General features: G+C 38.7%; 1 protein-coding gene across 17 annotated transcripts in view; it reads left to right on the top strand.

Annotated features, from left to right (window-relative positions):
- Positions 1–15,553, top strand: part of TNS1 (tensin 1) — a 354,414-nt gene extending 338,861 nt beyond the window's left edge. For 14 of the 17 annotated variants that reach the window (XM_060773722.2, XM_060773736.2, XM_060773771.2 and 11 more), the window contains 8 exons: positions 325–456; positions 1,862–1,954; positions 2,932–3,033; positions 4,397–4,468; positions 6,341–6,509; positions 7,695–7,763; positions 9,031–9,063; positions 11,293–15,553. In XM_060773722.2, the coding sequence (XP_060629705.2) occupies positions 325–456; positions 1,862–1,954; positions 2,932–3,033; positions 4,397–4,468; positions 6,341–6,509; positions 7,695–7,763; positions 9,031–9,063; positions 11,293–11,437 (815 nt within the window). In that variant the 3' untranslated portion in view covers positions 11,438–15,553. The remainder of the gene's footprint in view (positions 1–324; positions 457–1,861; positions 1,955–2,931; positions 3,034–4,396; positions 4,469–6,340; positions 6,510–7,694; positions 7,764–9,030; positions 9,064–11,292) is intronic. The other 3 variants (XM_060773781.2, XM_060773830.2, XM_060773704.2) reach the window with 1 other exon arrangement.
- Positions 15,554–15,858: the final 305 nt, after the last annotated feature.

Raw genomic sequence — 15,858 nt, 5'->3', positions numbered from 1 at the left:
AGCCAAGAATAATAGGACTATCCTTTTGGCCAGTGAGTGAAAGGGTTTTTTTAAAATCCCCAACACATTTTTAGGAACTTACTGCAAGGACTTTTAATAGTGTGTTATATCACATGTCTTTTTAGTGAGTTTATTTTAAATGGTTTTAATTTTGTGTATAACCTAATTGTATTTTAAATAATGTTTGATGTGTTTTCGCTCATGTCTTTGGTTTTATCAGCATTTTTAAATTTTTTGTAAGCTGTCCTGAATCTCATTTTGGAGGCAAAGATATATAAATGAAGATGTTGATGATGGTAATGATGCTTTTCTTCCCATCCCCAGCCATTGCATTGCTGAAAGACAAGGAACCTGGAGCCTTCATCATCCGAGACAGCCACTCCTTCAGAGGAGCCTATGGATTGGCCATGAAAGTGGCTTCTCCGCCTCCTGGTGTTGTGCAGCAGAGCAAAAAGGGTACGGTCTTTTTGGTAGTCTTAAGAGGCTCCTTTCCATCCATTATCCCAATCAGCTCCATCTTTCCTTAGCTCTCATACAATAGAGTCATATAACCAGTTCAGACTGAATCAGTTGCTAAAATTTCTCATATTTTGTGAGCAATTTCTTGGGACAGAAAACCAATGAAAAGGTACAGCAGACCTCACAACCTCTGAGGATGCCCACCATAGATACAGGTGAAACATCAGGAAAGAATGCTTCTAGAGCATGGCCATATGGCCCGAAGAACCTACAACAACCCAGAAATAAAGAAAAAAATGCATTATCTCCCTACAACTGGCACATGCTTTGATTAATAGCCACGTGTCCTCTCCTGTAATAGCAGCAGCAAAATTCTCTCTGGTCAGCCCCAGCTTTGTTGCAAAGTTGTGTGTTATGGGTGGAGGCTAAGGAAGAGGAGAAAAGGTAGTTGATTGTGCCTCATTGGACAGTTCACCTCCTGCTGCTCTGTCAAGGAAGGAAAGGAAGGGAGGGTCTTGTGAACTCTGGGGGGTGCCTGATCCCTTCCCTTTTGTTTTAGGAAGTATGCATCCACACGAAATTCAGTATCTGCACACTGAAAGGATGACTAATGAGCCAAATTTGGTACTACTCATTTCTCCAGTGACGAGTCATTCAAAAATGGAAACATTTTAGTTAACATGTTACATTTTCACAAAAAAGAGGACTAAGCCCAGTTCTTAATCATTTTGAATATTACTACCTCTAGAGAATATATAACTTTATCCCATAATCTCACCCACAATTCTGAAAAAGGAAATGTCATCTATAGACCTCTTCTTTAACTTACTGCAACGTTACTCAAAGTTGTGGTCCTTGGAATAATGCTAGCCCACGAACAATTGGCTGGTGCTCCTTCTACAAGATAGAAGGAATTGTAAGCAGGGAGCAGAAATATGGGACTAGCCCTTGGCACATGTTTGTGTACGGAGAGGATTATGGATCTTCCAGATCAGATGTTTGTTTCTTTTTTTAAAAAAAAACATTTTATTAAGATTTTTTCAGAATACAGATAAAAAATATAAGGGGTATTGCTGGGAGGAATCAGGATATAACTGGGAAGGAAAAGTGGGGAGGGAGGACCAAAAAAACTGGGGGGGGAGATGTGTGGGGAAAATTTAAGGAAAGAGAAGAAAAGGGTAAGAATTTGGGGGGGGGGGGGGAGAGAGATTGGCTTCTCAGTCTTCTCCGCATCGTCATCATGTTTGCTTCTAAACTAGATATATCAGTTATTGTTATATCCCTTTGTCTCATATTGGAGGACACCGAAGAATGGATTTATTGCAATCCATGTTCTATATCTTAACCAGATAAATAAACCTTAGGAGACGTAGTTATACTCTGTTTGCTTTATCTCCTACAGGAGATCTCGCCAATGAGCTTGTTAGGCACTTCCTGATAGAAACCAGCCCTAAAGGTGTGAAGCTAAAAGGATGCCCCAATGAGCCAAATTTTGGTAAGCACGCATGTTTTGTCCTCTAGATGCTGTCTCATCCTGCCCTCTGGTGGAGGCTGTGTTTAAAAATGGCACTGTGACTATTCTGTAGTTTAGGGAACAGGATTTGTAATATTAAGTGAAAACACGTGTATTTCAAGTATTTTTCTATGAAAGCTTTATTGCTTAGTGCCCATTTGTTCAAATGGTTAGTGAAAAAAAAACTTCACAAACAGAATTGGATGTGGCTATGGTTCTCCGGAATTATATAATGTTTTTACCACTCCCTTTTGCTCCATTGCTTCAGATGATTATTTATTGTATGTGTGCTCAAGGTCTTTTAATCTCTTCATCTCACATGCATAGCTTTCACTTCTATGAGTGCAGCCTTCCTTCATCTTACCACCTGTTTTCATGCTTTTTTGAGGAATCAATGGAAAGTGAAATAATATTTATGAACATTTTCACTATGAAAGTGAAAAAGTGTTTAAAGTGTGACAAGTGATTTTGGCAGTACATTTTCGGTCTGAAACATTATGCTACGGATAGCTATGGGAGACATCAACGCTGTTGCTTTACTACCCCTAAGTGGTACTGAAATGTCAGAAGTCTGTAATTCCCAGTTAAGTAATTGTTTTTACACATCGTTCCGTTTAGAGGAGTAATTTTTTTCCAACTAAATAAACCTAAAAGTTTAAGGCCTTTTAAAAAGGCTAGGTGTCATGAGCAACAGAACTGACAGCCCTGAAATGCGACAAACTCAGATACATTATTCAGAAACAGCTCTGAATAATATATTTCCTAGAAATGCATGATGGTCCTGGGTAATTAGTCTTAGTGCTTGTTCCATTTATGTTTATGCTCCTTATTCATATGACCTATCCAGAGTTCAATAAGGAGTGTATAAGCAGCATAGCATCATAATCGTGTTCAATAGGAGGGTGTGAGTGACATCAATATCAAAACATCTTTGACTATTTTCACTATCCTTTACACAGGTTGCCTATCTGCCCTGGTTTACCAGCACTCCATTATGCCTCTGGCTTTGCCCTGCAAGCTGGTCATTCCTGACCGAGGTAAAGGCACTAGCATCAAGTCATGTGAGTAGGGTGAAATGCAGGGTACAGAAAATATCACCATAGAATATTCATCTGCAAGATGTGCATGTGTTTGCATGTTTGGACATATGCACTTGGGTGAGTTCAGCATCTCTGATTGGAGAAGTCACCTTACAAATTCCTGCTTTGGTCAACATGACACCATTAGAAGCTTTGGAACTGTTCAAATTAGCTTGATCTTGAGTTTTAGGGTTCAATGTATGTAACAATTAAGGCTATAAATAACATTGGTATCTTTTTTTTGTCATTGTCCAGAAAGGAAGTTCTGAGATATATTTTATGTAGTTTTTGAAATGATTTTTCCCATTTCAGGATTTTGAGACAGCGTTTTAATTAGCATAAACTATATTTGACCCCAAATGTTACGTTTGTACAAAATACAATGTTTTGTGCAGAAACATCTCATTGCACAAAATACAGGGGTTGGTTTAAGAGATGTTTTCACAGAAAGCCATGTGATAAAAATGTTTTTGGAATTTTTCATTTTTATACATGAGAAAATAACAAGAGAATATTTACATCTTATCACTACATCTGTAGTGATAAGATTCAGGTTTGAAATTATTGATGACATTATTATTATTATTATTATTATTATTATTATTACCTTGCTTTATCTCCCCAAAGAGGACTCAAAGCAACTTGACATAAAACCATTAGTATACAATTTAAAATATACAAATACTCAAACATTAAAACAGAATTACACACAAATAGCACTGAAAAAATTAGTGTTAAAATCCATCAAAACTTATTCAAAGTTAAAAACCATCGCACTCCTTGACTGGACCTTAATTCAGAAAGACAGAAGGATGTAGAAACATGAATTAGATGTGGGAAATGGCAACAGCATCCTCACGTATAACAGGGAGTTGGGCATGTGAGACCTTACTAGAAATCTAATGCATTTTGCTTGTTATGGGTCTCATGGAAAGCTGGATGCATAACAGCATGTATTTCTTAAGAGAGCAAGTACTGTCTTTATGTATATCTGCCTGTCTATCTGCCTGTCTATCTATCCCTTGAGAGGCAGGTAGGTGAAGAAAATATTGTCATTTTTCCTGCATTATATGAGTAAAAATAATCCTTCCTGTTCTAATATAGTAAACCTGTTATAGGTATTACCTAATGATGCTATTTGTCGAAATGCTGAGATAAGATTAACATGTCCAATATATTGAAATGTATTTCAAATGCTTGGCACAGAAAAGTAAACCTATATTCTTGTTAACCTATTTTAACTATTTGGTTTTGGTATACAAAAAATGGCACAAATAAGTGTTAATGAGCCAGACTAGCCCTCTTATCTGTTACCTCTGATTTTGTTTATGTTTTCTTTTTAAAGATCCCATGGATGAAACAAAAGAGACAACCTCATCAAGCAATTCAGCAACTGACTTGCTCAAGCAGGGAGCAGGTGAGTGTCTGGAGTGGAAAGGAAGATTATTGACACTAGAGAAAAAAATCCACTTTAAATCCAGGTAAAAGGCTCCTTCCTAAACCCCAGAATTCTGCAGGAGGCAGAAACTGGATTTAAAGTGGATCCATTCTCTAGTGCAGGGGTCCTCAAACTAAGGCCCAGAGGCCAGATGGGGCCCCCAAGGTCATTAACCAGCCCTCATTCAGGGCCAACCTAAGTCTGAAATGACTTGAAAGCACACAACAACAACAACAACAATAACAACAACAACAACAACAATCTTATCTCATCAGCCAAAAGCAGGCCCACACTTTCCATTGAAATACTAATAACTTTATATTTGTTAAAATTGTTCTTCATTTTTAATTATTGTATTGTTTTAAAGTATTTTTTGCACTACAAATAAGATATGTGCAGTGTGCATAATAATTCATTCATGTTTTTTTTTAATAATAATAATAATAATCTGTCCCTCCAACAGTTTGAGGGAGTCTGACCTGGCCCTCTGTTTAAAAAGTTTGAGGACCCCTGCTCTAGTGTGATAAGACACAAAAAATAGACTTTGAATTTGTGCACCACTATTTGGAAGTACGTTCTACACAAACACAGACACACAGAGGAAGAGAAAGAAAAACGAAAACTACTGTTATTGTTAAATTATTAAGATAAAATAAAAATACTATAATATAGCATAAGATTATATAAATAAAATATACAGGATTAAAAAAACAATATTTATCTATAATTTCAAAAGCTTTGGAAAATAAGACTATTTTTAACTGAGATTTTAAAATAATGAGGGAAGGATCAGTTTGCAAATGTTTACAGAAGCAATTACAAGAGTAAGGAGAAAGCAATTTAAATTCAAAAACAAAGCCAACCCAGGAAAGAGGAAATCCTTGATTGGGTGAGTTCTTCCCAGTGGCTTTTTTTTGGGAGAGAGGGGGGTCAGGTCAGGCCTACACATTATTACTTATTTTGCATGTTATCCATATCTTTCCATTTTACCAGGTTCCATATTTCCGCCCATATAATAAATGTGCTAGGTTTTTAGATGTATTTGTACCTCAGTAGTCAAAATTTAGATTTGTATATACCTGAACATGGCCATATAGCCCGAAAAAACCTTCAGCAACCTGAACAGTTAGTTTGCTTGAAAAGGATAAATTAGAATAAGGGTTGTCATTGGCTTATTTCTTTCTGCAGACCCAAGAAGGGAAGGAATTAGAATAAATATGACATGCCAGGATGGACTAGATGTTGCTGACTCATGGATTTCATGTATCCCCTGATACTCCCTCACAGTCCCATATTTTATTTTATATTTATTTCTTACACTCTTCATATTGAGGGCATCAGGGTAATTTCACTGTACTTTCTCACCTCCACAGGTGAATCATATGGGTATAGGGAACCTGACCCCGCTCCTAGACTAGAAGTGATCCCAATGATTTCCTGTTTTGAAAAAAACAAATCTTTGTTTAGGATTGCAACTTTAGCATTACAGATAATCAGTATCTATAAGATGTATAAACGGAAGTAACTACTTTATATTGATTTAGCACATTCATCCTCCTAGATATCTAAGTATACAGATTCCACCATCTGGTTAGACATGGAAGTGACAGACGACATGTTAACTGATGAAAAAAGCAACTCTGTTGTTGATTTGTTGTCAAAGAGAAAGACAGATTCCAATGCAAATTCTTTGTAGTGGTTTGCAGTTAAGATAGTAGACTCTTTATTACTAGGAAGCAAATAAACTACACATGTGTGCATTAACCTTCTCGCCATGCAAGCAGCAGCAGGTTGCCATCCATGTTTGTATCTTCCCTGCATCCCAGTCACTGTCTGCCCCTTCCTTTCCAGCCTGCAATGTGCTCTTCATTAACTCAGTGGAGATGGAATCCTTAACAGGACCACAGGCCATCGCCAAAGCTATCACTGAGACACTGACCGTCGATACCCCACCTTCCGCTACTATTGTTCATTTCAAAGTCTCAACGCAAGGAATTACCTTAACAGACAACCAGAGGAAGTAAGAACTATGTGTTTTGTTAAGTTGTTCACCACCCCCAAAGGGAAAACAAATAAACATTTTTCTCCCTGCTACCAGACATTTTCAAAAACTGTTGAGGTTTTTGAACAAATGTCTTGCAGGGTGACCCGCTTGGATGGAGAGGTCGGGGAGTTACTTCTGGCCTGCTACTCTGTGACATTAATGTAGGGTGGGAAGATATCTGGAGGCAGTAGCCTTTCAGGATCCTCAGGGTATTTACCCACTTTCTCACCCACATGACAGAAAGAAGTGGAGGGAGGCAGCCAACAATCTGAAGGCTGTAGCATTTTAGGATCTTCAGTTGGTTCATGTCACACACCTCACATGACATTGAGAGGGTATGGTGGCAGAAAGTGAAGGATTTTTAGGCCATAGCTTGAAAGGTCCTTTTCTTGCTTTATTACTCAACATTGGGAAGTGGATCTTTTTGAGGATGGGGGGATTAAGAGTATTCAAATATTCTTCCCATTTCCAATAAGAACCAAGAATGATCTGACCTCAGGACAAAATGTAGGCTTGGAAATGTTCCAAATCATTATCTATCTATTGCTGAGAAATTTCTACAGGGTGGCTTAATGGAGCAGATACCTGGGACTTTTGATTAGTAGGGAATATAACAGAATTTGCCTTTTGATTCCCCTGCTTCCTGTTTCCTGTTTAGCTCCAAGCCTTATAGTAACCAGAGCAGAGATTGATTATTTTAATTCATTAGGTGTTATTCTGAGACATTTCTGTTGTAACTCAAAGTATTTGGGAATGGCTTTCCCAAATACTTTGGTAGATAGGAATGGTTTAGATCAATACAGCCTCCTGAACTTTTGGGCTTTCTCTGGGGGTGTTGTTCTAGTGACCATCCTGGTGAGGACCTGCACTTCACCTATTCTCAGGTTCAGGGTATCTCATTGAATTAGTCTCTACTAAAAGATGTTCAATCGGCTTTTGAATGTTGCTGATGCAGTCTCCAGAGATTATCAGTTTTAACATCACCTGTGGATTTATGTAGTAAAATGTTAACACGTGTCAGGATGATACAGATGATCTATCACCCCCTTCATGGGATAGTCTGGCTGTCTATATGGATGGAATCATTTTCATTCATCCACCACTATTTCACCATTCAATATAGTGTTGAGTCCTTGACTCTTATTCATGTTTCTGTTTCAGGTTATTCTTCAGACGACATTACCCCATCAACACTGTTACTTTTTGTGATGTAGACCCACAGGAGAGAAAGTAAGTGTGCTTGCTATTGGTCTGTCTTCACAGGAAACCAAACTTTATGCATATATGTGTATGTGAAAAAAATGACTTCCTGTTTCATGTATGAGTCCAAAGAGAGAAAGTGCCTAGAAAAATGTTGTCTATCTCCTTTCTATTCCATATTTGAAGTTGTATTTTATTTATTTGAAGAGCTTTAGTTTTATCTTTTAATCAAAGCTTTCAAAGTGGCTCTTGTGCCCATCTCAAAAATCAGATAATTTCCAGTTTATCCCTGTTCTAGAGACTAAGAACAAGTTTCTAGAAATTTCTGATGATATCCTTCTTGATAAGCTATAGCTTGTATGTGACAAACTGAAATATGGGAGAGATTCAAACATACATCATTATGTAAAGCACTGGTGGGAATGGAGAAAATTAGAATGGTGAATAACAAGAAATGAACTAATGCCAGAACCCTTCATTCCTTTGCTGCAATTGTGAGAAGGACTTCCTTGCATATTCCAGCATCCTCATAAGAGCAGAAATTAAACTTCTGTTCTCTTGTGATGCTGCTGCCAGATTTCTTTCATCTCCAAATGAATTGCTTTAAGAAATATGCCTAAACAAGAACACAAGATTTTGTCAACAGGAGTTGAAGTTTGCAGATTTCTCACACACTTGATCCCTCTTTTATAAATAATGATATTATCAACAGAGAACCAAGATGACAATGTGAACTTTGTTAAATGTTTTCACTTCATTACTTTGCACAGTAGTGAAGGATCCATTTCAGATAAAACCTCACCTGGTTTATTGGCCTTTATTGGCACAGGCCTTTTGGGCAAGCCTGTGACTGAGATGGATTGTGAATATTAGACTGTTGTTCATTGTACTTTATGAGACCTGTTTTGTGGTCAGTTAAGGTCCCGTAGAAGCATCATGTTCTTGAATTTCAGAGTAATTTTTCCAGTGTGTTATTATCTCACTGTTTCTGAGGGTTAGGTCTTAATATTTTCAAAGGAGCAGATTTCTTTTTTTCTTTTTTTTTCTTTTGAAAAAGTAAGGAATACCAGAGAAATTTCAAATATAATGTGGAATAAAATAGCATAAGTGGCTGTTTTAACTTTTTTGGACAGATGAAAGAGGTACAACCACTAACCCAAGATGTTACCTTTGGACTCTCCCAGGGCACTGAATATTTTTTCGTAGTTAAAAACTTACCTTAGCAATCTGGTGGTATATTCACTTGTTGCTGCAATTTCTGTGGAAAGTAGCTAAAGGCTATTTCATCTCTTCTCAGGTGGACTAAATCCGAGAGTGGTGGCTCTGCAAAGTAAGTCCCGCTTTTTATCAGTTTCCTACTCAGTGTCAGGATATCAAACGTCTCTGATGGGACTCCTTCTCAAGTCTTTGGTTCTCTAGCACTGGCACACAAACTCAGATATTTTCTTTTGGCTTAAGTGGTTCCAGATCACATGATTCACAAAAAAGGAGGCAAGTTAAAAGCAGGAGTGATCAAATGGAGCCTGAAGCAGATTTATTGCAACCCATATATGCTAGTGAGTGCAACCTTTTCCATTGAATGGGCCACATCTGGTTTCTCTTGAAGGCTCACAAGTACATGTGCATTTATACATATACATAGCACATGACACAGGGATCTTTGAGGGAGGATATAGGGGAGAACATTTCTCCCATCCACTTAGCTGGCTCAGAAGCCAGTGGTCAGGTAGGCTGGAAAGAAAGGAGAACAGAGTCCCTTCAGCTGGTGTTGCGCAGGGAGTGGCATGAGGGGAGCAGCTTTACATCTCTCTTCCATGCCAGCTGTGATCATAAAGGGAAGGAGGATCTCAGTCTTAGAACCATTGACCAAATGGAGATACTTTAATTTAGATCCAGGATTGAGCTTCTGTAACTTTCCTCTGACAAAAAGAAGGAAGTTTATCTAATAAAAGAAGAGCAGTGGGATGCCTGTGTGCTTCATACGCTAATCAGGCAATAGCCATACTGGGAAGCACAACTGTGTCTGAAAGGTGGGGCTTCAACATTGTGGGAGCACAGGTACCTTCATCCCACTTAACAAAGCTTTATGATACTACATTCTATCAAATATCTGTTAAAGACTGACATTACAATAGACATCTCTTGGATTTTATCTGGCAATCATTATTTAATTCCTCTGACACACCCACAAACCAGATACAGATATAAGTTTCCCAATCATTTTTACTGGCAAAGGAAGCAGCCTAGGGGTCCAAGTTGCCCATACATGTACCATAAACCGCACTGATTTGATCATTTCTATTACAAGTCATTTTTAAAAGATTGTTACCCAACTCTATCATTCCCCATCACACTGTGAGTTTAATACTCCAGACGGACAATAGTATTCACAAGCAGTGGCTCCTGTATCCCAAGGACATACTTTACTGTGTGTGTACATGCGTGCACACACACAGTACTAAAACTAAGGGTTATTATCTTCTATACAAAATGTTTCATTTGTGTATAGCAATTAAAAAGGGTTTGTTGTTTATTTGTCTATGTAATGTTAACATAACATTGGCTGGTGCTTGAGCCAGTATGGTATGGGGTTTTAAGCTTGGGTTATGATTCTGGTGAACACGATTCAATTCCCTGCTTGACCATGTAAACCCACTGGGTGTCCTTGGGCAGGTTGCACACTTTCAGTCCCAGAAAAACTGAGATAAGTTTGCCTTAGAGTTACTATAAGTCAGAAGCATCTTGAAGGTGCATGACATCAGCAGCGCCATGTATCACCTGGAGCCATGATACACTAGGAAATCCAAGCTACTTTTCCTTTGTTGGGAAATTTCCTTGTAAATATCCCATGCATTTGGAGTCAGGTCATCTTTCTCAGGTCATGTTTCGATTTTCTGTTTCTGATGTTGCCGCTAGCTTAATAGCATTGGAACAGGCTTTATGGACTTATGAGCCCCTCTAATTTTAGGTACCATGTATCACAAGGGGTGTTTTTATTAGAATCTCCAGCTGTCAGGATTTTTCTGTCTCTAATTAGATATGACAGGAGTAGGATCACTGTTCCCTTCCATGTAGCATTTATAACTTTCCTGTTTTTTAAAGGAAGTCACATTTTGTTTGTATTTAAAGAAAGTGATTTTTTATTACTGATTGATGATGATGAAAAATATAGTACTATTAATGTGCATAGCACATCACAGGATAAGCAATAAAAAGAGATAAAATAAAAGAGATAAAGCTATGTATTCTCATTTTTATTCTGTTTCTTCTCCTGGGAGCAAGAATCCCAATCTCTTCCAGTTTCTTATGAATCTTGGATGTTCCTTTTGCATCCTTATGTCCCACTAAGTATGTAGATGGATTATCTAATACAGCTATATGATCCTAAGTTTGATAGCAACCACTGTTCTGCAAATGGCTGTGGGATTTTCACACATAGTTGCTTTTTGGATCACAACTTCCAAAAAGTTTCATTTGGGAATTGTAGTCCAAAAAGGAATTTGAATGTGCTTTTTCTGAGTTTCTCTCCCTCTCTGCTTATTTTTTGTCATTTCTGCAGGCTCTTTGGCTTTGTGGCCAGAAAGCAAGGCAGTACGACGGATAATGTCTGCCACCTTTTTGCCGAGCTGGACCCCGATCAGCCAGCTGCTGCCATCGTCAATTTTGTTTCCAGGGTTATGCTCGGTTCCTCTCAGAAGAGATGAGCTGCTGTCTTCCCCCAGCTGGGGGCTTCTTGCCCTTGAATTTTGAAGAAGGACTTGGAGTTGTTCCGAGAAAGAGTGTAAGGAAGTGCATGGTGAAAGAAGGAAGTGAACCAATGGGGGGGAAGAGAAGGGAAAATATGCCTGAATTTTTGGAAGGCCCAAACCAACCAAATGTACGTACAATGCAGAAGCCAAGGAATTGACATTGTCACCTTTCTCTGCTGAGTTCCAGAGGTGGAGACAGTTTTGGCTTTTGGATCAGCATGAAAAATCAGAGAATTCAGCCCCACAGGCCAAAGCACGGATCTTATTAACCTTTGTGGGGGTAGGACTATATAGTAGTTGCTTGTTTAGAAAATAAGGCAAACAAACAAACAAAAATTAATCATGGATACGTGAGCTGCGGAAATCACATTGAGAGACATGCCAAACAAGCAATCATTTCTGAAAGTTATTGCTCCCAACTCTTCAACTGCTGAATGTATGAAATATATCTGCGTGGGTGTGCACAAATGTGTGCCGGTGAGTTTGTGTGTGTGTGTGTGTGTATAGTGTTCACATGTTTTAATGTGTATCTGTGGAAACCTGCAGCATTAGGACTCTGCCTCTGCTGAATGTCAAGTAGTGATTGTTCAGAATTTTTATTTGTTGACATCCTAATTAGCCCCTATCCATCAAGAATATGGGTTTCTATCAATCTGGCTGAGAGGAATACCCCCTAAGCAGATACCAACATTGTGAGATCTACTAGGGAGGTGAAAAGTTCTGATTTTAACCAATTGTGGCACATAACTAGATCCACAGTCTTTTACACACACAAACACAGACACACACACACAAGCAGAAACATGCAGGAGTTGTTGAGTGGGCGATCTCTCCCTAGTTAGTTTTAGGCGCATGCTAGCCAAAGTAAGAGAGATATCTCTGTGCAGCGAGTCAGTCTGTGACAGGCCATTGAAACAGAGACATTGTCTCTGCCTCTAAAACCGTGAAATACCAGCAGTTTGGGAATGCCATTCCTTTTATGTATAAGTAAAAACTACCCTGTCCAGGTTTCTCCTTTCTCCTTTGGGAGAAATGCACGCAGTTTTGTATGTTGCATGAAATTTATTCTGTAGTGCAAAGATGAGATGAATGATCTGATCATGGGGAAGGGGTGGGGGATTTTGTAAGATTAACCTTTTTTTAAAAAAAGATCCCGGTTGGGGTGAGCTCTGGCTTAAGCATGGCCATAGGTGATCCAACAACCGTTTAGTGTGCAGCAAAACTTGTTCATTGGTTTGCCTCATTAATTTTTTCTTTTGCTACAAAAAGCATCAAGCGTCAAGCCTTATGCTGACCCACTAGCCCACTGTTAGCTGTGTGGTCTTTGATGGAGATTTGTCGTAGAAAGGGAGACAGTTCCTCTGTCTTGCCAATTGCCTCATGAAGAGCAACCTCATGCTCATCTCCACAGTGAAGGGGTAGTGTAGCAGCTGTGGAGGATTGATACCTTTTTTCAGCTCAACATCAACAACCAATCGTATTATCATTGAGACATTCCGTATGGGAGCCACACAAGTACTGTATTTTAACTGATGGCTCCCAGTATGTTTGTCAAAAAGAGGTTGAATTATCAGGAGGTGTTTGCTTGACTATAGAAGGATCTGTTACAGGCCCCCAGAGTTCATTGAGGGATTTTCTCACTGCCCTTTCAAGCGCCTGCAAGTGACAAATCCCAGGTAAAGAGTTTTTTGCTGAACGGACAAGGAGTTGTTCCCATTTATAAAATCCTATGGGTTTTTGTGAATTCTTCAATCTCTACTTCAACTAGAGCCAAGGCCCTATTTAAGCAATTTACATTGGGTTGCCTTGTCATCTGGTCGAAGGAAAACCGGTCTGAAAAGACCAGTATGCATGGCAACAACGTAAGTCTGTTGGCCATATACATCTTTCATTGATAACACAGGATGGTCTTCATGACACACAGCAGTGGTGGAGAGTCAGTTGGGTTGATGCCTTCTGGTAGGCTATTTCTCCCCCCTAAACATTATGATGCAAAGCCATATCCTACAAAATGTTGTCTGGCTTGTTGATACAAGAGAACCTAAAAATATTGGGAGAACATATTTTGGAAAAGAATGTGTGTCAGTGAGACACTTCAGTACCTAGTCACATAGCGACTCAAAGTCAAAAATGAATTCCAAGACATGCTGCCACTTAAATTCCCCTGGAGAGTGTGACTCTCTCATTGCCTTGATATAATATATATGTATGTATGTATGTAAGTATGTACGTATGAAATATACTGACAAAATAATGTAAGCTAGTCAAAAAAAATTTAAAAAGTGAAATGTCCAAGAAAAGTATTTATTTTGCCATATTGCTTTTATCTATCTTTTATCTCCTCCAATATTTGCAATATCCTGCCATTCCCCCCTTCCCCATGTTATTGTTTCTTGTATGTATAACTTAGTGCAAAGCAATTAGTATTCTTGACATGGGCAAGGTTTTAAAAGATGATGGCTGTCCCTCTCCCAAGCTCCTTAATGTGTTTTTGATTTTGTACCACAATATGGCATCTTATGATATTTTTTCATCCCTCATTTTAGTCATCTGCCTGAGCAAGTGAGCATGTATGGATTGGTACTCTGTTGCTGAGTGATGTGAGGGTTAGTGGTGAGCGCATGTGTGAAAGTGTGTAGAGAGAGAGACACTTTTCTGGATACTGTACAAAGTGTTGGTTTTGCATTTGAGAGCTGTTGCCGAGACAGGTACTTGGATGGAGTGGGAGCATCGAGTTTTGGTGTCATCATCCAGTTTCCACACCCTGTCCTCAACTGGATGGGATGCTGGAGATTTCAACAGCTTCTTTATGTTGGTTGCAAATATTTCTCTCCTTCTGCAAAATTCAAGCAAGATGATTCCCCCTCCCTCGCCTGCAACTGTCTCACCCTGCCATTAACCAATTAGAGAAACACTGTGTCTATAGATATATAAATATTATAAATATATATATATATTTTTGAAAGTCTCTATTTTTCAGACTTCATTTTTTTCACTGCTTTCAAGCACTTGCAGTCTCCTCCCCCTTTCCTTGAACATTTTCTGCCGTGTTGCAGAATGTGGTATTGATACTTAATTGTTTTGTTCCTGTTTTGCCATTCAAAAGAAATAAGCTTGATGTAAGTCATCTAATGGTCATATATAAATAAATATCATCATGGCAAGCATGTGCATGTCAACAGAATACCTGCTTCTTGCCACAAACTGCTCACTACTAACTCACTCGCTGAAGATGGGAAGTGTAAGATCTCTACATTTTAGGCATTACTGCTGATAATGGCTTTTTTAAAAAAAAGGAAAGAGAAGAAGCAAAGCTAATCACATAATGTAACATGTTGCTTTTTTTTTTTGCTTGCACCCAAGACAAAAGCTGCATTATAGGAGTAATGATTGTGTTTATCATCCCTGTTTAACTGAGATCAACCTCAGCTCCTCCAGCATGGCTTTTCATTCAGATTTTCAAAATGAGAGCGAGAGAGCCCACAGGGGCACAAGCACTTATCACGGGTCATGAGTCTTTCTTACTCTAAACCATCCAATTCCTCTGTATATCTCGATAGGGTCAGAGGAATCCTGATCTCACCGCCTCCTTTCAAGTGGTGCTGTGCCTTTCTAGAACAGGGACAAGTATTAAGACTACAATTGCAAATAAATCATTTTTTATGGACTGTCAGTCCAGTCATAACAGGAAGAGTGCCTCTTGAGGTATGTGGGAATTTTGAAAAGGCAATCACAGCTATCACAAATTTGGGAGTGAGAAACCATCTTACCTTTGCCTTTACCTGCAATCTCCACCTCCCGGGCTGTTAAGCTAAGCCATGTTCATTATCTATTGTGATCTGTATAGATATTTGCCCAGAATGTGAGCAAGCTATTGCATTGACGTCTCCTCTTTGGTGAATCAAGTATTACCCTGTCAGCCAAAAAGCCATACTCATAGTTATTCCATTGGATTGGAGAGTGGTTTTCTTGTAATGCCGGTAAGACTGACATTTTGGTTTGCCTTCTGTTGAATCCCAAATGCTGGAGGAGCTGCTACAATCTTCCCAATAAACACATACATTTTGTTGATTCTCTTTCTTTTAAGGAATGCAGGAGAAAAAACTGTCCCATTCAAAACACATCCCTCTTTCCAATGCCTGGGAATTATGTTTAATGTAACTTTATGCCATGTATGCTATGTAATAATGATTCTATTAGTTTGATAGTTCAAGGTGTTATATTTTATTCACCAGCACACCAAACATCTTCTCCTGTGCAAAGAGTACTGCATAATCTTGCCAAAGATACCTATTTGACATGCACTTTCCTCTTCCTGATGGTTGTACATTTATTTCATGTGCCTCTTTCCTTTTCTTGTTTTGTGTTAAATTGGG

Source organism: Anolis sagrei, chromosome 1, assembly GCF_037176765.1.
Source record: "Anolis sagrei isolate rAnoSag1 chromosome 1, rAnoSag1.mat, whole genome shotgun sequence".
Taxonomy (NCBI): Eukaryota; Metazoa; Chordata; class Lepidosauria; order Squamata; family Dactyloidae; genus Anolis; species Anolis sagrei.
Note: the sequence above shows the minus strand (reverse complement) of the source record. Positions and strands in the feature narration are given on the sequence as shown.